At 39.3% G+C, this 17208-nt stretch overlaps 1 protein-coding gene across 5 annotated transcripts in view; it reads left to right on the forward strand.

Moving 5' to 3' along the window:
• The window catches only part of BCL2L13 (BCL2 like 13), a 32449-nt gene extending 17369 nt beyond the window's left edge, over positions 1–15080 (forward strand). For 4 of the 5 annotated variants that reach the window (XM_083572992.1, XM_083572993.1, XM_083572994.1 and 1 more), the window contains exons 5-7: positions 1193–1262; positions 5103–5246; positions 12210–15080. In XM_083572992.1, coding sequence (XP_083429118.1) covers positions 1193–1262; positions 5103–5246; positions 12210–13022 — 1027 coding nt within the window. In that variant the 3' untranslated portion in view covers positions 13023–15080. Of the gene's footprint in view, positions 1–1192; positions 1263–5102; positions 5247–5683; positions 6156–12209 lie in introns of those variants that run through there. The other variant, XM_083572996.1, reaches the window with a different exon arrangement.
• Positions 15081–17208: the final 2128 nt, after the last annotated feature.

Raw genomic sequence — 17208 nt, forward strand, 5'->3', positions numbered from 1 at the left:
CAATTTCACTTCTGTCCTCCACCTGCATGTTAGAGGTAAAGCTATATATACATATACATATGGAAACTTTCCAGTCACCTGGGATGAGCTGGTTAACCTGTCACTTTAGGCTGTGATGCACTGGGTGAAAATAGTGGCCAGTTCACTTCTTCCCCACTTCTGCTGCACTGCAGCGGCCTAAACCATGTTTTGGCTTAGTGTTGTACCCAAACCCTGGTTCATGGTTTGTTTTTCCCAAACAAATCACAAGCATTTGGTTTCAGCCTGTGGTTTGTATGGAGAGAGACAAATCTTGAGATTGGGTTTTGAGGTAACACTATGCCAAACCATGGCTTAGCTCCCAGAAGCAGTGGAAGAACAAACTGACCACAATTTTTGCTCCATGTACCAGCATACTGCATGTTTTACTTTTAAAACACCCTTAAGCTTAACTGTGATTTAAAGGTAATATCACTCTTACATAGTTTAAGCAGCTTGATCCTGTGCTTATTTAGATGTGTTTAGTGGGGCTACTTCCAGGTAAGTGTACATAAAATTGTGACATATACACACAGTAATGGGAGTTTCTCCTCTCAGATTTTGCATTCAGTCACATGTTCAGTAGGTGGGCAAGCAAGAATTGTTACTATATCTTAGTATCCAGTCAGCAGACCAGACCTAGATCTTGCCCACCTGTTAATCACCTGACATTTTATGACGCAGAATAATTCAGACTTGAAAATAACAATTGGGAGTGCATTCTAAGTGGACTCCCAGTTCTCCCCTTCAGCTGCAAATATCTTGCTGAGCCATCCCCACAGAAATTGGGCCTTGCAGTTGCAGTGGAAGCCCCTGCTCAGACACCACTGGCTCTGGTTTTGGCTGTGCCTCAACAGGTTTCCTGATTGCAGCCATCCCATGGAAGTCACTGACCACAATAAAAGTAGTACTAAGGTGGCAACTCCTCAAGGAGTTCAGATGTAGTATTCTAGTATTAAGTTTTTTGTCAGTTGTCTGCATGAGCTGATTCAACAAAAATTGCACAAATCATTTCACCAACTCTGTAATCTAATATTACTAGAATTGACATATCTCTCTGTGTTACTATTACCATTTCAAGACTGTGCAGAAACTATTGAAAAGGAAGTTATGCCTTCTTGTTTTGCCTCTGCTTTGCTTTTTAAAATCTTGTGTTTTGGTTTTATTTGTACAGACCAGTAACTTACAAGGAATACAAGGAGAGGACACAGGAAGCATCAGCTCATGCCAGTGGATGGAGCAAGGTACTTGCCAAATCACCCTCACTTTGAATTGACTAGATATCCATTATAGACCTGTGCCAATTTAAGGAATCAGTACTCTGTTTTATCTGCCTCATCTGTACCATACTGCATGTTCCAGGTTTTATTAGCACTTAAGTATAGGAGTAAGTGTAGTTGGTACATTACTACTATGATATTTAATATGATTCTGCAGTCAAACAGCAAACAGAAAGTCAGTATATGGAGGTTCTCCTCTTTCTCTTTTTAAAAAAGCAAAATTCTAGCCCTTTTTGGTGATAAAGAGCTAGAATTTGGTGGTATGATTGTGTGTCATCTATGTAGCCAAACACCATGAGAGGGGAGGCTGAGCAACATTTCAGGTAGTGATGATGGGTAATACCTCAGTTTTGTTTATTGGACTTTCTTCCATAATCATTAGAACCAGAATAAATAAAATAAGCAAATATATGCACATACTGAATTTAGTTATTCAAATTTCTTTTCATAATAGCGGATCTGAGTTACTTTCTGGCAAAACTTGCTTTACTTTGAATAGAGAGGGACCATGGTCTCTCTTGTAGGACAGATTTACAGGCAGAATTACTTTTGAAAGCTCAAATAATAGTAGTAGTGACTTGGAGCACTTTATCTGTTTACATCTGATAGGCTAGGCCACATTCCTTCCTAGAAAACAATGGCTTTTCATCTTCATGTCTTTTTGGGTCTCTGGGATCAGCTTAAGCCATGTTCTTGATGTTGGGCTTCCACTGAAAGAAGTTGACACTGCAACATGGTTGCTTGCAGACTTTAGGGTGATGCCAGTGTGCCATGCACTTTATTGGCTGCCTCTTGATTCCGAGAACATTTCCTCCTGTATAAGGTCCCTTGCTCTTCTTGATCAGCTTTATTGGATGTCCATTCTAGTGTTATGAGAAAAGAAGAAAAACATTTCTTTACTCACTTTCTCCATGCCATGCATAATTGTACAAACTTCTGTCTTACCACTCCGTAGTCACCTTTTTTCTAACTAAAAAGTCCTAAAATGCTGCAACCTTTCTTCATATGGGAGTTGCTTCGTCCCTTTGATCATTTTGGTTGCTCTTTTCTGAACCTTTTCTAATACTACAATATCCTTTTTGAGGTGACCAGAACTGTACACAGTATTCCAAATGTGATCACACCATACCTCTACCAGTCTTTTTAGAAAATGCAGTGTCTGCAATTTATAGACTTTTCTGTAACATCTTTTTGACTACATACTCTAACAATATGATTGCTGATGCAGATAAAGCTTGCAAAACAGGTTGCGTTGAAAACAATCTTTATTGGAATTACCACTTTTACCCAGTGGCTATTTTTCTTGAAAACCTGCCCTTTAACAGAGGATTTTGAAGGGAAATGAAAAGAATTAAGAATCCTTTCATCCTATACAGTTTCTAAACTGATAAACTAAAGGAGAATACAAAGGTCACCATGAGAAATCTTAAAAAGTTGTGAACTTACCTTCATGGAGCTAAAAATGTCATTTGCTTTCTTGCAAACCAAATGTTGATTGGATTTTTTTATTGAGTGTCTTCTAGGTTGACAGGAAGTAAAACAGCTATAGTTGGAAGGTGGCAAATGTTCCTCTTTTTTCAAAACAACAAAAAACACTTCATTCTGATAAAATCTTTTCCTACTGAGTTACAACTTTTTGATACCAGAGCTGGAATCCAAAAAAATACTTTGGCTCACAGAAAGGGTTGTGTTAGTCCAGTGGAATTTTTCACTTTCAGCATCTGATACCCGTAACACATCAGAGTAGCTTACAAACTCTCCTGAGTTTCAAAATAAGGTCACTTGGTATGGGGAGCTATTGTTTAAGGAAACAAATCGGGCCTGAAAGCACTTTCGGACTCATGGAACTAGTTTACGGTTCTTTGGAACCTGGCCTAGGAAACTGCTCTTGTGGCTCTGAACTTCTTTTGTATAAATATAATTTGTCCAAATGACAAAGGGAAAGGGAAATAATTATTGTTGCTGAACAGGATGAAGGTGAGGAAGGCACTTTATCTGAATGATTTATATTTTTTGTAAGTACTGTATAATTCTTTTATACAGCATCCACAACAGAAATTGAACGTGACATTTTGCATTAAGGAAAAGGAAATTTGGTGTATGGGTGAGAGACAAACCTCAGACTGAGCAGGAGGAGGCAGAGATGCAGATGGTTTTCATTCTTTCCTTTGTAGGGGATAGGGTTCTCCATTGGTATAGTAGTGGGGCTGATCGGTGTATCTCTATTAGTGCTCAAATTGCATTTTCAGTAGCATTTTTCTTCCCACCCCAGCACAGACTTTTACAACTTTATCCATGTCCCATATCCAGATGGATATCCCTTTGCCAAGCATTTGGTGGTGTTGCTGTGGTTTCCTTCCTCTCCCTATAATCCTTCAGGTCACGGTTACAGTCCAACATGGTGTGTATTTCCATAGAAGTCAGCCCTGGGATATTCTATGGGGGTTACACCCATGTAAATGTATACAGGATGACAACTTTCTTGAAGACATGGATTCCAAATGCATTCAGAGAGAACAAAGCATGACTATTTCACTCTAAATGCATAGCACAGAAGGAGCCAGTTGTATCCAGTTTTCTGTTAACAGAAATAAGCCCATCTTTTTCCTTGTGAAGCACTCATAGACGTTTCAATCTCATAGAAGCTGCCAGGTTCTTAAAGGGTTAGACATATAGTACATCAATTAGTTTTTAATGAATGTTTTCAAATAGATTCTTTTCAGCCCATCAGATATTTATTTCAGGTACTAATTGTTCCAATTCTATTTTATGATTGAATGGAAAAGATACTGTCACTTGGTGCTATGCTTGCTAAAAGCCCATAATGAAAGGGCTTAGTATCTTGGTGGCCCTATGGGAGAGAGCCATAGTTACCACTCATGTTAGGGAGCTTATTTGGAGTAAAGTGGATCTCTCTGGGTTGAAGCTTCAAGACTCCAAGACAGCACTGACTTTCTCTCATCATAGATATTCACATAAAAATACCCTTTTAGGTGCTAGCTAATTTCTTTTCAAGTCTATTGGAATATCTTGCAAGAGAAGATAACTCAGTATTGACTCTTCTTTGGGATAAAGTCAAAAATAGAGAGTGGTATCGCTTGGTAATTCCAGAAATTTGATAAGATAGTGGTGATTTAATTGAAAAGTCACTGTTAAAGAAGGTACAGAATGTTACCCTGTTGCCAGTAATGCATTCTTTGCATTTGAAAGTCCTTGAAGCTGATACTGAAATTGTTTTTCTTGGTGTTGTATGGAGTGTTTGAAGATTATAATGTTGCACAGCAGCAAAACTTTCCAGTCCACTTTACGTTGGGTCACTTGAAGAAGGGATACCTAGGTCCATTATTCTCCTCCCTTTCAAACTGCTGTTACCATCCTGACTGCCTGTTCATTTTAAACAGTGGAGACCCTGCAACAGTAGCAGTAACTCATTTACCTGCCCAAGAAATAGTGAGAGGTAGGGAATGATGAATTGAGAACTCATTGCCTGATTCTTGAGACTAGATTGACCCACTCACTAATCTGCTTTTTGGCCAGGGTTCTGTGTTCTATGTATTCTCTTTCTTCACTGAGTACTTGAAAAAGATTATTAATATTTATATTTATATGGGCTTAATGTTGCCTCCTTCAAAGCTGCCCTCCCACCATGCTTGTATCTCATGTCCATGCATGCAAAATTAAAGTACTTACGCAATAAATGTATTTAGCACTCTTTGGCGCAGTGGCAGGATTTTCTTCCAAACTACTGCAATGCCTGATCATGTCTCTTCCTCGCCTACCCTTTCTTCACTCTTTACTCCCAAGGTTTTAGTGCCTCTGGTGATCCTTCAGCGATTCCTGATGGAACTGACAAGACAGGGCAAAGAACCACTTGGGGCACTGCTGAATTTTGGAGTGACCTACCTGGAAGACTATGTTGCAGACTATATCATCCAGCAAGGTGGATGGGTAAGGAAGTTAAATGTCCAACTGTATCTTCCTCCAGAGTTGATGAACAGATATGTGCATCTCTCTGTACAACAGCTGTATTTAAGATTTACTAACTGTTCAAAGGAAAGCAGTGTTGATTTTTTTGTCCATAGCAGAACATATAGATATTATTTAGGATAATGAACAAGAACAAAGGTAACAGCATTATTTTTAAATTGATCTTAATTAAAATGCATTGGTCTTCATATGAGTTTAGTTCTGTTTTCGTGGGGCAGCAGACTTGAGCTACCTCACAGTCATGAACAAATTCAGGTTATGCATTTAGATTGAGCTTGTTTTAATTTTATTGAATTTCTCAGAGTGCTTTAAGTTGTATTTCTCTAGATTCCTGTGTGAAATGGGTTAAGAAAAAATGGGTTCTACTTAAAGTGCTATTTGAAAATTGTGTTTTGAAGGTACAACGAAACCCTCTAAGAATATCCAGGCCCCCTCCCTCCCATCTGTTTCTTACAACTTGATAGTTGAACTGGAGCACAGTGAGCATACAGATTATTCCTCTCTGGGAGATAGAACACTGCCAGATTTAAACAGAATTAATCTGGGATTAGTGAAATGACTCCCAAGTTGTTTTTATTCTGAAAGTAAAGCTTTTCAGTGGTTAGAAAATCTAAATAGCAAAAACATACTAATAACCTTTAAAATTATATATTTTTCATATTTTGATTTTGTAAAGTGTACTAGGAGGGTGCAAACAGTGGTTTTACCAGGGGCTTTCCCCTCGCCCTCATCTCCTTTGTGCCCTTATTTTCTCATAAGAATAAATATGTTTCTTGACTGTACAAATTGCATATTTGCCTGGTGCAAGAGCTGGTGTTTAGATTATGCCTTTATGACTTCCACTTCCTGCAGAATAAACAATGACTCCTACATCTGGTTATGCTTTGGGCCTTGATTTAATGAAATGTCTTAGATTTTTTGTTTTTGGCCAGTAGATAACTTCTTGCATTGTGCCCTCCTGTTTCTTTTGATGTTTTGGTACCCTCAGAAGACTGTGTTCCATACCTCAACGACTTCTGTAAAGCCTTTCATAAACATGCGTGTCACAATGCATAGTTGCTTCTGAAAACACACAGCAGCCTAGCTGTGTCTAAGAGGGAGGGAATGTTCACTGTGTGACTGTTTGTAGTTGACTTGGCAGTTCCATGAACCATGCACTTATCTATTCACCTCTAGCCAGGCATAAAATTGGACTGACAGAAGCTGCATAACCAACAGGGCAGAGCTATTTTTGAAATGGTGCAGGAAAGGTGAAGAAAGAATTGAAATGGTGATAATTTTTAAACTGAATAAAAGTTGCCATGATTAACTACTCTGTGGTTAAGAGTAAGATCTTGGGTATTTTGATCTTGATCTTCATGTCATTATGCACAAGGTTCAGTTTTGTGGCTGGTACCTAGTCTTATTTTGATTTGGTTTAACAAATTTGTGTTTTAAGAAACTGAGACTGCAGTATTTCAAGTTTTCCTGAAACATGGTACTACCATTAAGCAATGCTTTTTGGTCGTGTTTAAATACTTGAATAGGGAAACTTCAAATTAATTGCTCTGTTTGGAAGCTCAGAATGCACAGCAAATGTTCTTGCTGGTCTTCACTAATGGTAGTACAGCAGAATTGGAGAATTAGCTGTGGTACTGCCCCTGAGCTGCTTAATCCCAATGTGTAAGGTTCAGCTAGACCTCCTAAATTTCCAGTCATGGTGAACCTGTCCAAGGAAGAAGAAACAACAATGTGTATTGGGGGGTAGGAGATAGCTTAAAAGCTGTTTAAAGACTAAAATCACTTAAATATTCATCTACTCCAGCAGAGGCAAGGAATGGATTAGTTAAGAGTGTCTTAACTGTCTGTGTTCCATTAGTCATTAAAGAGTATGTCATGAGGGTCTCCCAATTCCTTGCACGAAAGTCACAAATAGTCTTTCTATAGATTTAGAGCTTTGTGAAAACATCAGGTCTTTCTACAGAGGAAGCAGTGGCAAAAACGGTACAACCTCAGGAGCTTTAGTAAGTGGAAATAATCCAGACCGAATGAGCTATTTTGTAGACTAGGAAAATAATTAGACTGAAGTAAAAAATAGTCATGCAACATGGAACACACTTGGAGCAATAAGATACTACAAACTGAATATATAGAAACTTAATATTGGATTCATCACCCAGTGCCATCATTGTGTAATGGAACGTCAGTCAAGAGTAGATTTCCTGATATTTGGAGGATTTTTGCAGAAATGGCAACCTTTAAGAAGAAGATTGGTTCTGGGAATAAGTCCCATAGAACTCAGCTGGGCTTGTTTCTAAATAGACCTGCATAGGATTATGCTGCAAGACTATAAAAGTTAAATGTAGCACATTTAAAAAGGTAATGTCCTCCTTTTCATTGTTCTGATGGTTTCCAGACATTTTTTCTATGTTGCTTTTCCTTTTCTAATGAGAAGTTGTGTTGCACACATTTTGAGTGTGAGCAGTGAGTAACGAGTAACGTTCTTCAGTGAAATCTGCATTAAGTCTGCTTTTGTAGTAATTTCAATATCAGGAAGAATCAAAATGCAGTTGCAGTTTCTAAGTTCTCATAAAGTTTTGCAGAGTCATGCAATGTTGTTGGTTACTGAACTTGAAAAGGATTATAAGAACAATGCAGAATATATACTTTTGCTTTACTTCTCTTCTTGTAAGGCAGTAGATTGGTTTGCTTTGAATTCATTTTCAAGGTAGCAGTGTACTTCTTTAATCATAAGAGGCAGAGATCTAGCTCTGAGCATTTTTGTAGACATAGCTTGCTCTCTAGACATTGTTGATGGAAACCAGAAGAGTCACAGAAAGGTTCCATGTTTTCCACTGGGTCAAAACAAAAAACGTTCATTCTAATTTGGCAGCAGCTTAGCTCTACAGCTTGCCCTGAAGCTGTATTAGGGCACAAACAAATTGATGTGCAGTGCGCATACTCCCTCCCCTTTCTCTGTTCACTCTCCCTCTGTTTGCTGTGTCTGCTGCATCAGAAACTTCTCTTGGAAAAGTGCAGAGTAAGAACAGTCAGTTTGGGTAAGACTTTACTACTGAAGTAGTATAATTATGCTTTAAAAGTGTCAACCTTGTCCTAATTTCCAGTGTTTCATCCACATTGAAAAGGACTTGTGGGAGATCTGAGAAGAATAGAGATGACTAACTATTTTTGCTTAAAAGTTGTTATTCTGCTTTGTTACCAGTTTACATGCTTGTGGCTTGCTCTGCTTTAATAATCTCTGCATGAAAGTATAATTAAGTGCCTTTGGAAACTTGCACATCCATTTGACTTGTAAAAAGCGAACTAGAAGCTGCAATGCACAATTAAAGTCTAAAGTATTGCTTTCCTTGCCATTGCGATTGTGATTGAGTTTATAGAATGATATGGAAAGCAGGCTACTTCCCCTAGTGCTTGACTCTGGGTTTTATTTTCAGTCTTGGCATTGTTGTTGTCTTTAGAAGTGTAAAGTAGTCGTTCAGTTTCTAAAACTGAAGTTGCTGGTAAGTAGCTGTGTTTTATACTCTGATGGTAGTGGTATAAGAACAAACTTCTTTTCCGTTTTGAACTTGATAATTTCATTCTTATTAGAAAGACAACCAGGATCTTGCACCAAGGTTTGTTTGCTTAACAAAATTTATATTCTGCTTCAGTGTAGTAAAACCTCTAAGCATCTTGCTCTTCAGACTATTAATAGTGGCATACTTTCAGTGAAAAAACAAAATTGTCTGGTTCTTTATTCCAAGATTTGACTCTGGATGACAAGGGAGAAATCTTTAGGCAATGTATTAAAATAGCAGCATGCTTTGTTGGAGAGTGCGTTTTGTAAGAGAGTAAAAGAATGTACCTTTATTCAGACTTCACTTGCTTATAGAAGTGAGATAATGGAATCCAGGATAACATAATGGATGGTGTAATTTAAAAATAATAATTGCTGGAAGGGATATATCAATAAATGCTAGCTGGAGATTTGTAGGCTTGTGAGACATTATTGACTTTTATAAAGGAGTCTACTGCAGATTTCAGTATCCGATAACAATTCCTGTTTTAGATGGCTTACCTCTTGACTTAGTTTCTCCTCTCTGCTTGAAAATGGAATATTGTGGACTGTAATATGTAGTACATAACACTGTATTTGACAAGGGGAGGTCCTATTTAATAGGTTAGTGTTGCTTGTACAGACTAACTGCTCCTGGAAGGAGAGTTCCTGTGTCTTTTTGTATGCTTTTCTAAGTGAAATGAGCAAGTGTTTGTTTTTAGCAGCATGGGTAGCGTGACTGATTAATTTTAGATCTACCTGATACTTAGCATTTTTACTCTTGACTGTTTTGAAATACTAAAACAAATCATTGGGATCCTGCATATGCAGTTTAAATTTGTTTATATTTGTAACCTGTTCCTATGTCCAAAGTCTCAGGACAGTGAATGAAAAGCATAAGAATCCTATTAGGACAAAATAAAGTTGGGCTTAGAGAAGACTCCGTAACCTTCAGCACTCTCTTGCTTCACTGCATACTAGAGACAGCTTCACCCACCTTCCTCGGTGCCTGCTATCCCACACACTTACACTCTTCTGTGTCTCAACCCCTTCCATAGTGTCTATTTCTCCCTCTTATTGAGGTTGTTCCTACTCCTTCAGCTGACACCTAGGGGAGCAGCCTCTTAACCTATTCTTCTCTCCACCACCCCCAAGCCTGGAAAGCCAACCTCTTCAGGAGCCTGCACTCTCAAATTTGAGATTGTCTAAGATGTATTTTCCTTCATTGCTACTTAATATTCCATGGCTCTATCTTTTCCATTATTTCTTTTTTAACTACTAATTCCTGGCACATTTGAAAGCTGTTAAACTGCACTCTGAAGACCTTTGTGTGACCTTCAGATGAGAACAGCACTGTTGATGTACGAAGATTAAATATAACACCTCAAGTGGCATAAAATAGCCTGTTCTGTGGATCATGTGGTACAGATAAAAGGATTCTGTAGCCTGTGGTGCAGTTTGTGCTGAAATGGAGGTAACAACAACTTTCCTTTATGAAGCTAAGAAATCTATTTGAGTAGTATTGCTGGCTAGATGTAACTGAGAATTCCTCACTCATTGTTGGGGAAGGGCTGTAGCTCAGTGGTAGAGCACATGTTCTGCGTGTAAAAGCGAGTCAGTGTCAACAGTACTAAGAAAGATGGACCCAATGATCTGACTTGTTATAAGGCAACTTACAATGTTCTCATTTGTAGTATACACAGCTTAATGTTATTCATCTTGGGGCATAATCTTTCAGTTCAGATACTAGATTATTTAATGAAACTGCCTAGGTAATTGCATCAGAGTGTCTGTCTTCAAAAATTAGCCAATTTTTTTTGCAGAAACTTAGTAATTGTAGAATGATCTTCTCTGGGCAAGTTTTGTGTCCTCAATTAAGTAAAATACGGGGCCAAAAAGGTTAAGTTGTATGAAACAATATAAGCGGAATGACACTGGGAGTAATATTAATTGAACTCAACTCTCTAGAACTAATATTTCAGAAGTTAGGCCTCTGGTGCCTAACACATTTTTTATTCTTTCTTCGTATTGATTTATTTTAAAACATACTCTACTTGTTTTTATTTTATTTTTAAAAAAACCTACTAAAATATCTTTGTTGGCAAAACTTCTTTGCTGCTACCTGTGCAGATCTCTTCTCAATATTCCTTTGGTTTTCTGATGCAGGGTCATTCTTGATTAGAATATCACAAACATCTGATGGGAGGGCCTGTCTGCATTATAGTGCTCTGTGTTCTGATTTTTGTTTTACATGACTCTGGTGCTGAAGCAAGGGTGAATAGTGCAAGCTAGCCTGGAGCTATGAAGAGGGCAGAGGAGTGGGAACAATTCATAGCAGAATAACATGTACTCTTCACCATAAAGCTCCTGAGCTCATGAGACAGCTTGATCAGCACGGAAAGAGGGTGGATGGGGATTTACTGAGTAATTACTTTCTGTGTGGCGGCAGTCCAGCCCCTGATGCAGCTTTCTGCATGTGCCACATTCCATTAGCACAGATGGATAGTTGTGAAAGGCAGCCATCAACAGAAGCTCTGAGAGCTTTGCTTGAAGGATGCCTGAGTGGTTCTGGTTAGCAATGCTTCAATATTCTTTGTATTATAACATTATCTCTCTATACAGATACCAGTTTTTTTTTTTTAAAAAAAGTTCAATTAATTCAAATAGGCTTTGAATTTTTATAAGTTATGAAGAAATTGTGATATGTGTATGGGTGACTCCTGAGGAATAGATTTCTAGAAATAAAAAAGTAACTCCTATGTAGTACAATTTCAGTTGAGGCACTTTCCTAATAGAATCAACACTCACCATAGAGGATGTGAGAGATTGCTACAGAACTACAGTTGTACTTCGGAAGTCAAACGGAATCCGTCCTGGAAGTCCGTTCAACTTCCAAAACGTTCGGGAGCCAAGGCACAGCTTCCGATTGACTGCATGTGTATTGTGAAATAATGTACATCAGATTCATGTGTTATGCTCATAACAGTCCTGTGAAATAGGTTAGGGTGAGTGATCCTGACTTTTGTGTGCATGCACACACATAGAATTTCATAATAGTAGAGAACTGAATCCAGGTCTCTTTCCCATATCCAAGTACAATACTTTTGTCTCAAACCAGACAGAAGACAATTACTGTTCAATACTTAGTTTTGACAATATGCAAACCTCTTTAAGTATTAAAGTTTTGTTGCCTCCCCGCCCCCCGCAATAATTGCATGCAACTGCACTCTGATGGAAACCTGTTGTATCCATTGGCTGTTCAACTATATGTAGCAATTATACGTTCTCTGGGTCGTTCTGAATTAAGGCTACCATTCTTCTGTAATGTGGTTGTATCATGTAAAATTAAGTGCTGCTAACTTTGTTGATTATGTGCATTTTTCTTCTAGGGTACTGTTTTTAGTTTGGATTCTGAAGAAGAGGAGTACCACGGAATAATTGCCGAAGATAGCAATGACATCTACATCCTAACTAGTGACAACTCAGGCCAGGTGAGCCCTCCTGAGTCACCTACAGTGACAACATCTTGGCAGTCGGAGAGCTTGCCAGTTTCTTTGTCAGCTAGTCAGAGTTGGCATACTGAGAGCTTACCTGTCTCGTTGGGGCCTGAGTCTTGGCAGCAAGTGGCTATGGATCCTGAAGAAGTGAAGAGTTTGGACAGCAATGGAGGTGGGGAAGAAAGGAGTGAAAATAACTCTTCAAACTCTGATATTGTTCATGTTGAAAAGGAGGAGATACCAGAGGGGGTTGAGGAAACAGTGGTGTCAGAAGTGGTCCTGCAGGCTGACCCTGCAAAGTCTGCTTCCCCAGAACCTCCAACTGCATTGCTGGAGCCAGAAGCTGAAATTGTGTCTCTTAAAAAGCCAGGCCCCTCTGCACCTTCACATAAGGAACACCAGAAAGAGGGGAAAGAGGTGCTGCTGCCAGAACCTGAAGCTCCAGCCTTGAGTAAACCTGTCCAGCAATTAACTCAGTCAGAAGAAAAAGCTACCCCCAAACCTGAAAGAATACTGCCCCCAGAAGAAGAAATAAAGGCCAGAAAGGGAAGCTATTCTGAAGAAAAGGAAGAGAAGACTCCTGCTGGGGAGGAGAAACCCATCCTCTTACCAGAAGGCAAATCAATTCTACTATATGGTGGGGCAGCTGCAGTGGCCATCCTAGCTGTGGCAGTAGGTGTAGCACTAGCATTGAGGAAGAAGTAGTGAATGCCTCTCCTCAAGGAGGTAGCGCCTGAATCTACACTTAGTTGCATTGGCTGAGGGTTGTGGTGCCTGCTGTTAATGGGAAATTCATGTAGCAAAAAGGGTGATGGGGCAAGGGTACACTATAAAGCTAAGCCTGGGGACAATCATGTTTTTAGTGGACTGGTATCGGATCTTCCTGTTTAACATATAGGGGTGTCATTTTGATAACCCCTGCACATTTAATATGTATGTATAACTGAGAAATGGGGATGCTTATACACTGGAAACCGGCACAGAACATTCCAGGGGAAAAGGAAAGTTTGTTGTTATCCCTGGAGATTTCCCTTCCATAAGCTGCTCTTGCAGCTTCTTGGTTCCCCTTTAACCTCTTGAATGAGAGGCTCAGTGTAGCATGAGGTTGGTAGCTCTTTTGTCTCGGCTTCCTCAGGTATTGCACAGCTCCTCTTGACCTCCCAGATCTCTTTTAAACCCCAGTGGGTTAGTGCTTCTTCAATACAGTGGTACCTCGGGTTAAGAACTTCTTTCTTTCTGGAGGTCCATTCTTAACCTGAAACTGTTCTTAACCTGAGGTACCACTTTAGCTAATGGGGCCTCCCGCTGCCGCTGTGCCGCTGCTGCGCGATTTCTGTTCTCATCCTAAAGCAAAGTTCTTAACCTGAGGTACTATTTCTGGGTTATCGGAGTCTGTAACCTGAAGCGTCTGTAACCCGAGGTACCACTGTACCTCTTTGCTTTATACCTTTTCTACCCCCTCATATATATTTAATGAAATTCTTAAAGCTCTTTAATGTTGGGTGGGTAAAGCAATAGTCTCCCATGCAGGGATGAAATTATAAGAGTTTGGTGGGAAGACATATTCTTTGATCCCTCATGTGTATCTGATCTCTGCTACTTTTGTGTTTTCCCTCTCCCTTTGCCCTTTTAATGCATCCTGTTTTTTATATCTGTTTAGTTATCAAAGAGACCCTTTTATCATTCTGATGAATAAAAAGGAGAAATGTTCAGCAGTTGTAAGCTGAACTGGCATCACTTGCAAAGTCAAAATATAAGCACCTGCTTTGGACATCTTTTCCCTGTTGTGTTTGCACAAATTCAAGAGTGAAAGACGCTTAGCCTTAAATTGACCTTGACCACTGATAAAAAGCCAAGCACAAGGTCTTCAAAGAAATGAAGTCACGTAATTCAACCGAAGCAGCATTGTTCTGTCCCTCCCAGTTGTTTGCCTGGTTTTGGCTGTAGAGTGAATGGTGACCTGAAAGCCAGTAAGTCACGTAAACTTGCCAGATAATAGCTACCTGTGGAAAGTTTATTTTTAATCCAGCCAGGTATGATTTCTACCCAAGAGGAATGAAATAAGATATGTCTTATCAGTGTTTGGTGCTGTGTGTGTGATGGAAACAAAATTTAAATATTACTCCGTTGGTGTTTGCTGGCTCTATGGAGTGGAAGCTCTCATGTCCTTCAAGCGATTGCTGCAGCTTGTTTGGGCTGCTGAGATGTGTATAAATCAAAAGTTTAAAAAAAAAGACCTTTTTCAAACTTTTTAAAATATCCAAGCTCCACCATAGTAGACATATTCAAACTTTCCCCCTCGTTATTCTGCTAACCAAAGGATGCCGAATGAACCCCTCCCCCCCTCTCCTGGTGTACTAATTGGATATGATTACCTGTCTGGCAATCAGGTACCTCTTTACTATAGTGCTATTTAGGAATGTGAAAGTGTTGAGTAGTGGTTTTCTCTAGTTCCTTGCCATAGCTGCCTTTTCCAGTTACCCTCTGCAGAACAGATGATCAGGAAATTCCTAAGATTCCCTTCACCACATTTGTAGGCTGAACTTCTCCATAAGTAAATACAGAACATCTCTGTAAATAAAAGAATCATCATCTCAAATTAACACATGTATACTCATCATGTGGTAGTGGTGATTTTCTTCTTCTCCAGTGCTTGTGTTAACACGTTACATTTTGGAGGCAATGTCTTGGCAACATGTGGCCTATTCATTATGACCTGTGTTGAATTTTTTTGTTGCAAAAATTCTTAAGGCTCAATTGCTTCTTAACAAACAAACAAACAAAAAATTTCAATTAATTTTAGGGGTGTGATAGTAAATAGAATATGCTCTTTTGCCACAGGAAGCATCCTATAGCCATTCCTAGAATTCATAGACAGACTATGTAGCAAATTGCTACAGGTCTCAGTGTATGTGATGCAAGTAAAAGTAAAGGTACCTCTGACCGTTAGGTCCAGTCGTGGACGACTGTGGGGTTGCGGCGCTCATCTCGCTCTGTAGGCCAAGGGAGCCGGCATTTGTCCGCAGACAGCTTCTGGGTCGTGTGGCCAGCATGACTAAGCCGCTTCTGGCAAACCAGAGCAGCGCACGGAAACACCGTTTACCTTCCCGCCGGAGTGGTACCTATTTACTTGCACTTTGACTTGCTAGGCAGGCAGGAACTAGGACCGAACAACGGGCGCTCATCCTGTTGTGGGGATTCGAACCGCCGACCTTCTAATCGGTAAGCCCTAGGCTCTTAATTAGATGCAATTTAAAGGGAAAGTAAGGAGGTGAAAGACACTCTTAAGACTCTTTGAGCTTTAGCCTAGTTTCATCTTTAATCCATTCACCTTTCAAAATCTCAAATTTATTATTACTTATTTCATATTGTTGTAATTGCTATTTACTCCTGAAACTTCACTGGGCAGGCCCTTATTCAGTGTAGTTTTGATTTACATTTAATGGGTGATAGTTGCCACTATGACAGTCTGCATTCCTGTTTACCATAAAACTGTCTTCCATCTTACTATAATGGTCACTTGATTGTTTGGAGCATCCAGGATGTCTGATGGCAAAAGTAATTGCAGTCAGCAGTAGTTTTAGCACAGTAGCCAAGTTGATGAGGGTTTGGCTCTAATGATTGTGAAGTTGGGAGGAAGTATCCTTACACACGTTGTGGTAGAAAGCCTGGGTTTACTATCGGTTGGCTATTTGAGAGGAAGCCACTGCCAGTCTTGCCTCCCTGGTGAGTATGCATGTATAATACATAGTTTGTGCACACAAGGGGTTATCTTCCCACATTACATGCACACCTACAAATGTTGTATGTGAAGTGTCCTCTAACCATATGGGAATTTTTGCTTTTTGATTCAGCAGGATGGGAACTTTGCCATGGCGGTTGGGAGTTGCTGGTTAGGTAATTTCCAATGCTTTTTTCTAGTGCTGTCTTTGTTACCCATTTTCCAGAATAAAGTGCCTCAGTGTATTCCAGTGGGCTTTAACAGTTTTCCTTTTTTATATTTGCCTGCTTTCTATTTTGTAGCCCTATTGTCCAATAGTGAGTATTCTTGAGCTATAGCTCCAAAAGCCTTTGGGGAAAAACCTCCCATGCTGGAGGAAGGTAAAATAAATCATAGCTGCTATGTCATTAGATATTAGCATTGTTGCAAGACAATATATAGCTCAATAGTACCATTTTGGGTTCTCAGTATTTAGAGATGCACTAGTATTAGACCAATTCAACTGATAATAGATGGGAATGGTCTTAGCTCTCAATAAATTTGATGGTTTGAAATGGATGTTGTTTCCTCTGCGTGAATATTTGCAAAACTCTTCTTTCTCCACTACATACCCTCTTAAATATGAGTTATGCATGCTTTGAAATAAGCCCCGTCCTTATCTGCTAGGGCTATTGCCAATACAAATTCTCATTTTTCTAGCAGGCACTACAAATTAATTAGGATAAACCGGTACTGTTTTTCTTTTTCCAATACTAAGGTCATGTGTTTGGCCCGGGGGTGGGCAAGAGAGACAATGGGCAACTGTAGATTGGTATTCTTCACCTGTTAATTTCGCTAGTTTCAAAATGCTAAAAAGAACGTTAGATGAAAGATTAAAGGGTGTAGAACTGTGAACTGCCACTTTCAACCATTGACCAGTAATAATCTGTTCTATTTTCTGTAGATTTCTGAAATAAGTGTGTGTGGGGGGGTAGTCTTTTTCTGAAGATATTAGGGCTTCAAGATGAAATAGGACTTGGTAAAGGTGTCTCATACTATAATTTCTCTTATTCTGTGATATATAGTCATACATTTATTTAGTTGGTTCAGATGAATGTCTGTTTTTAGCAGTGAGATGGATGCTTTGAAGCAGTGTTACTTCACAGCTTTTCTTGAAGCATCACTAGAGAA

The sequence above is a fragment of the Podarcis filfolensis genome (genome assembly GCF_964270895.1).
Source record: "Podarcis filfolensis genome assembly, chromosome: 10".
NCBI lineage: Eukaryota > Metazoa > Chordata > Lepidosauria > Squamata > Lacertidae > Podarcis > Podarcis filfolensis.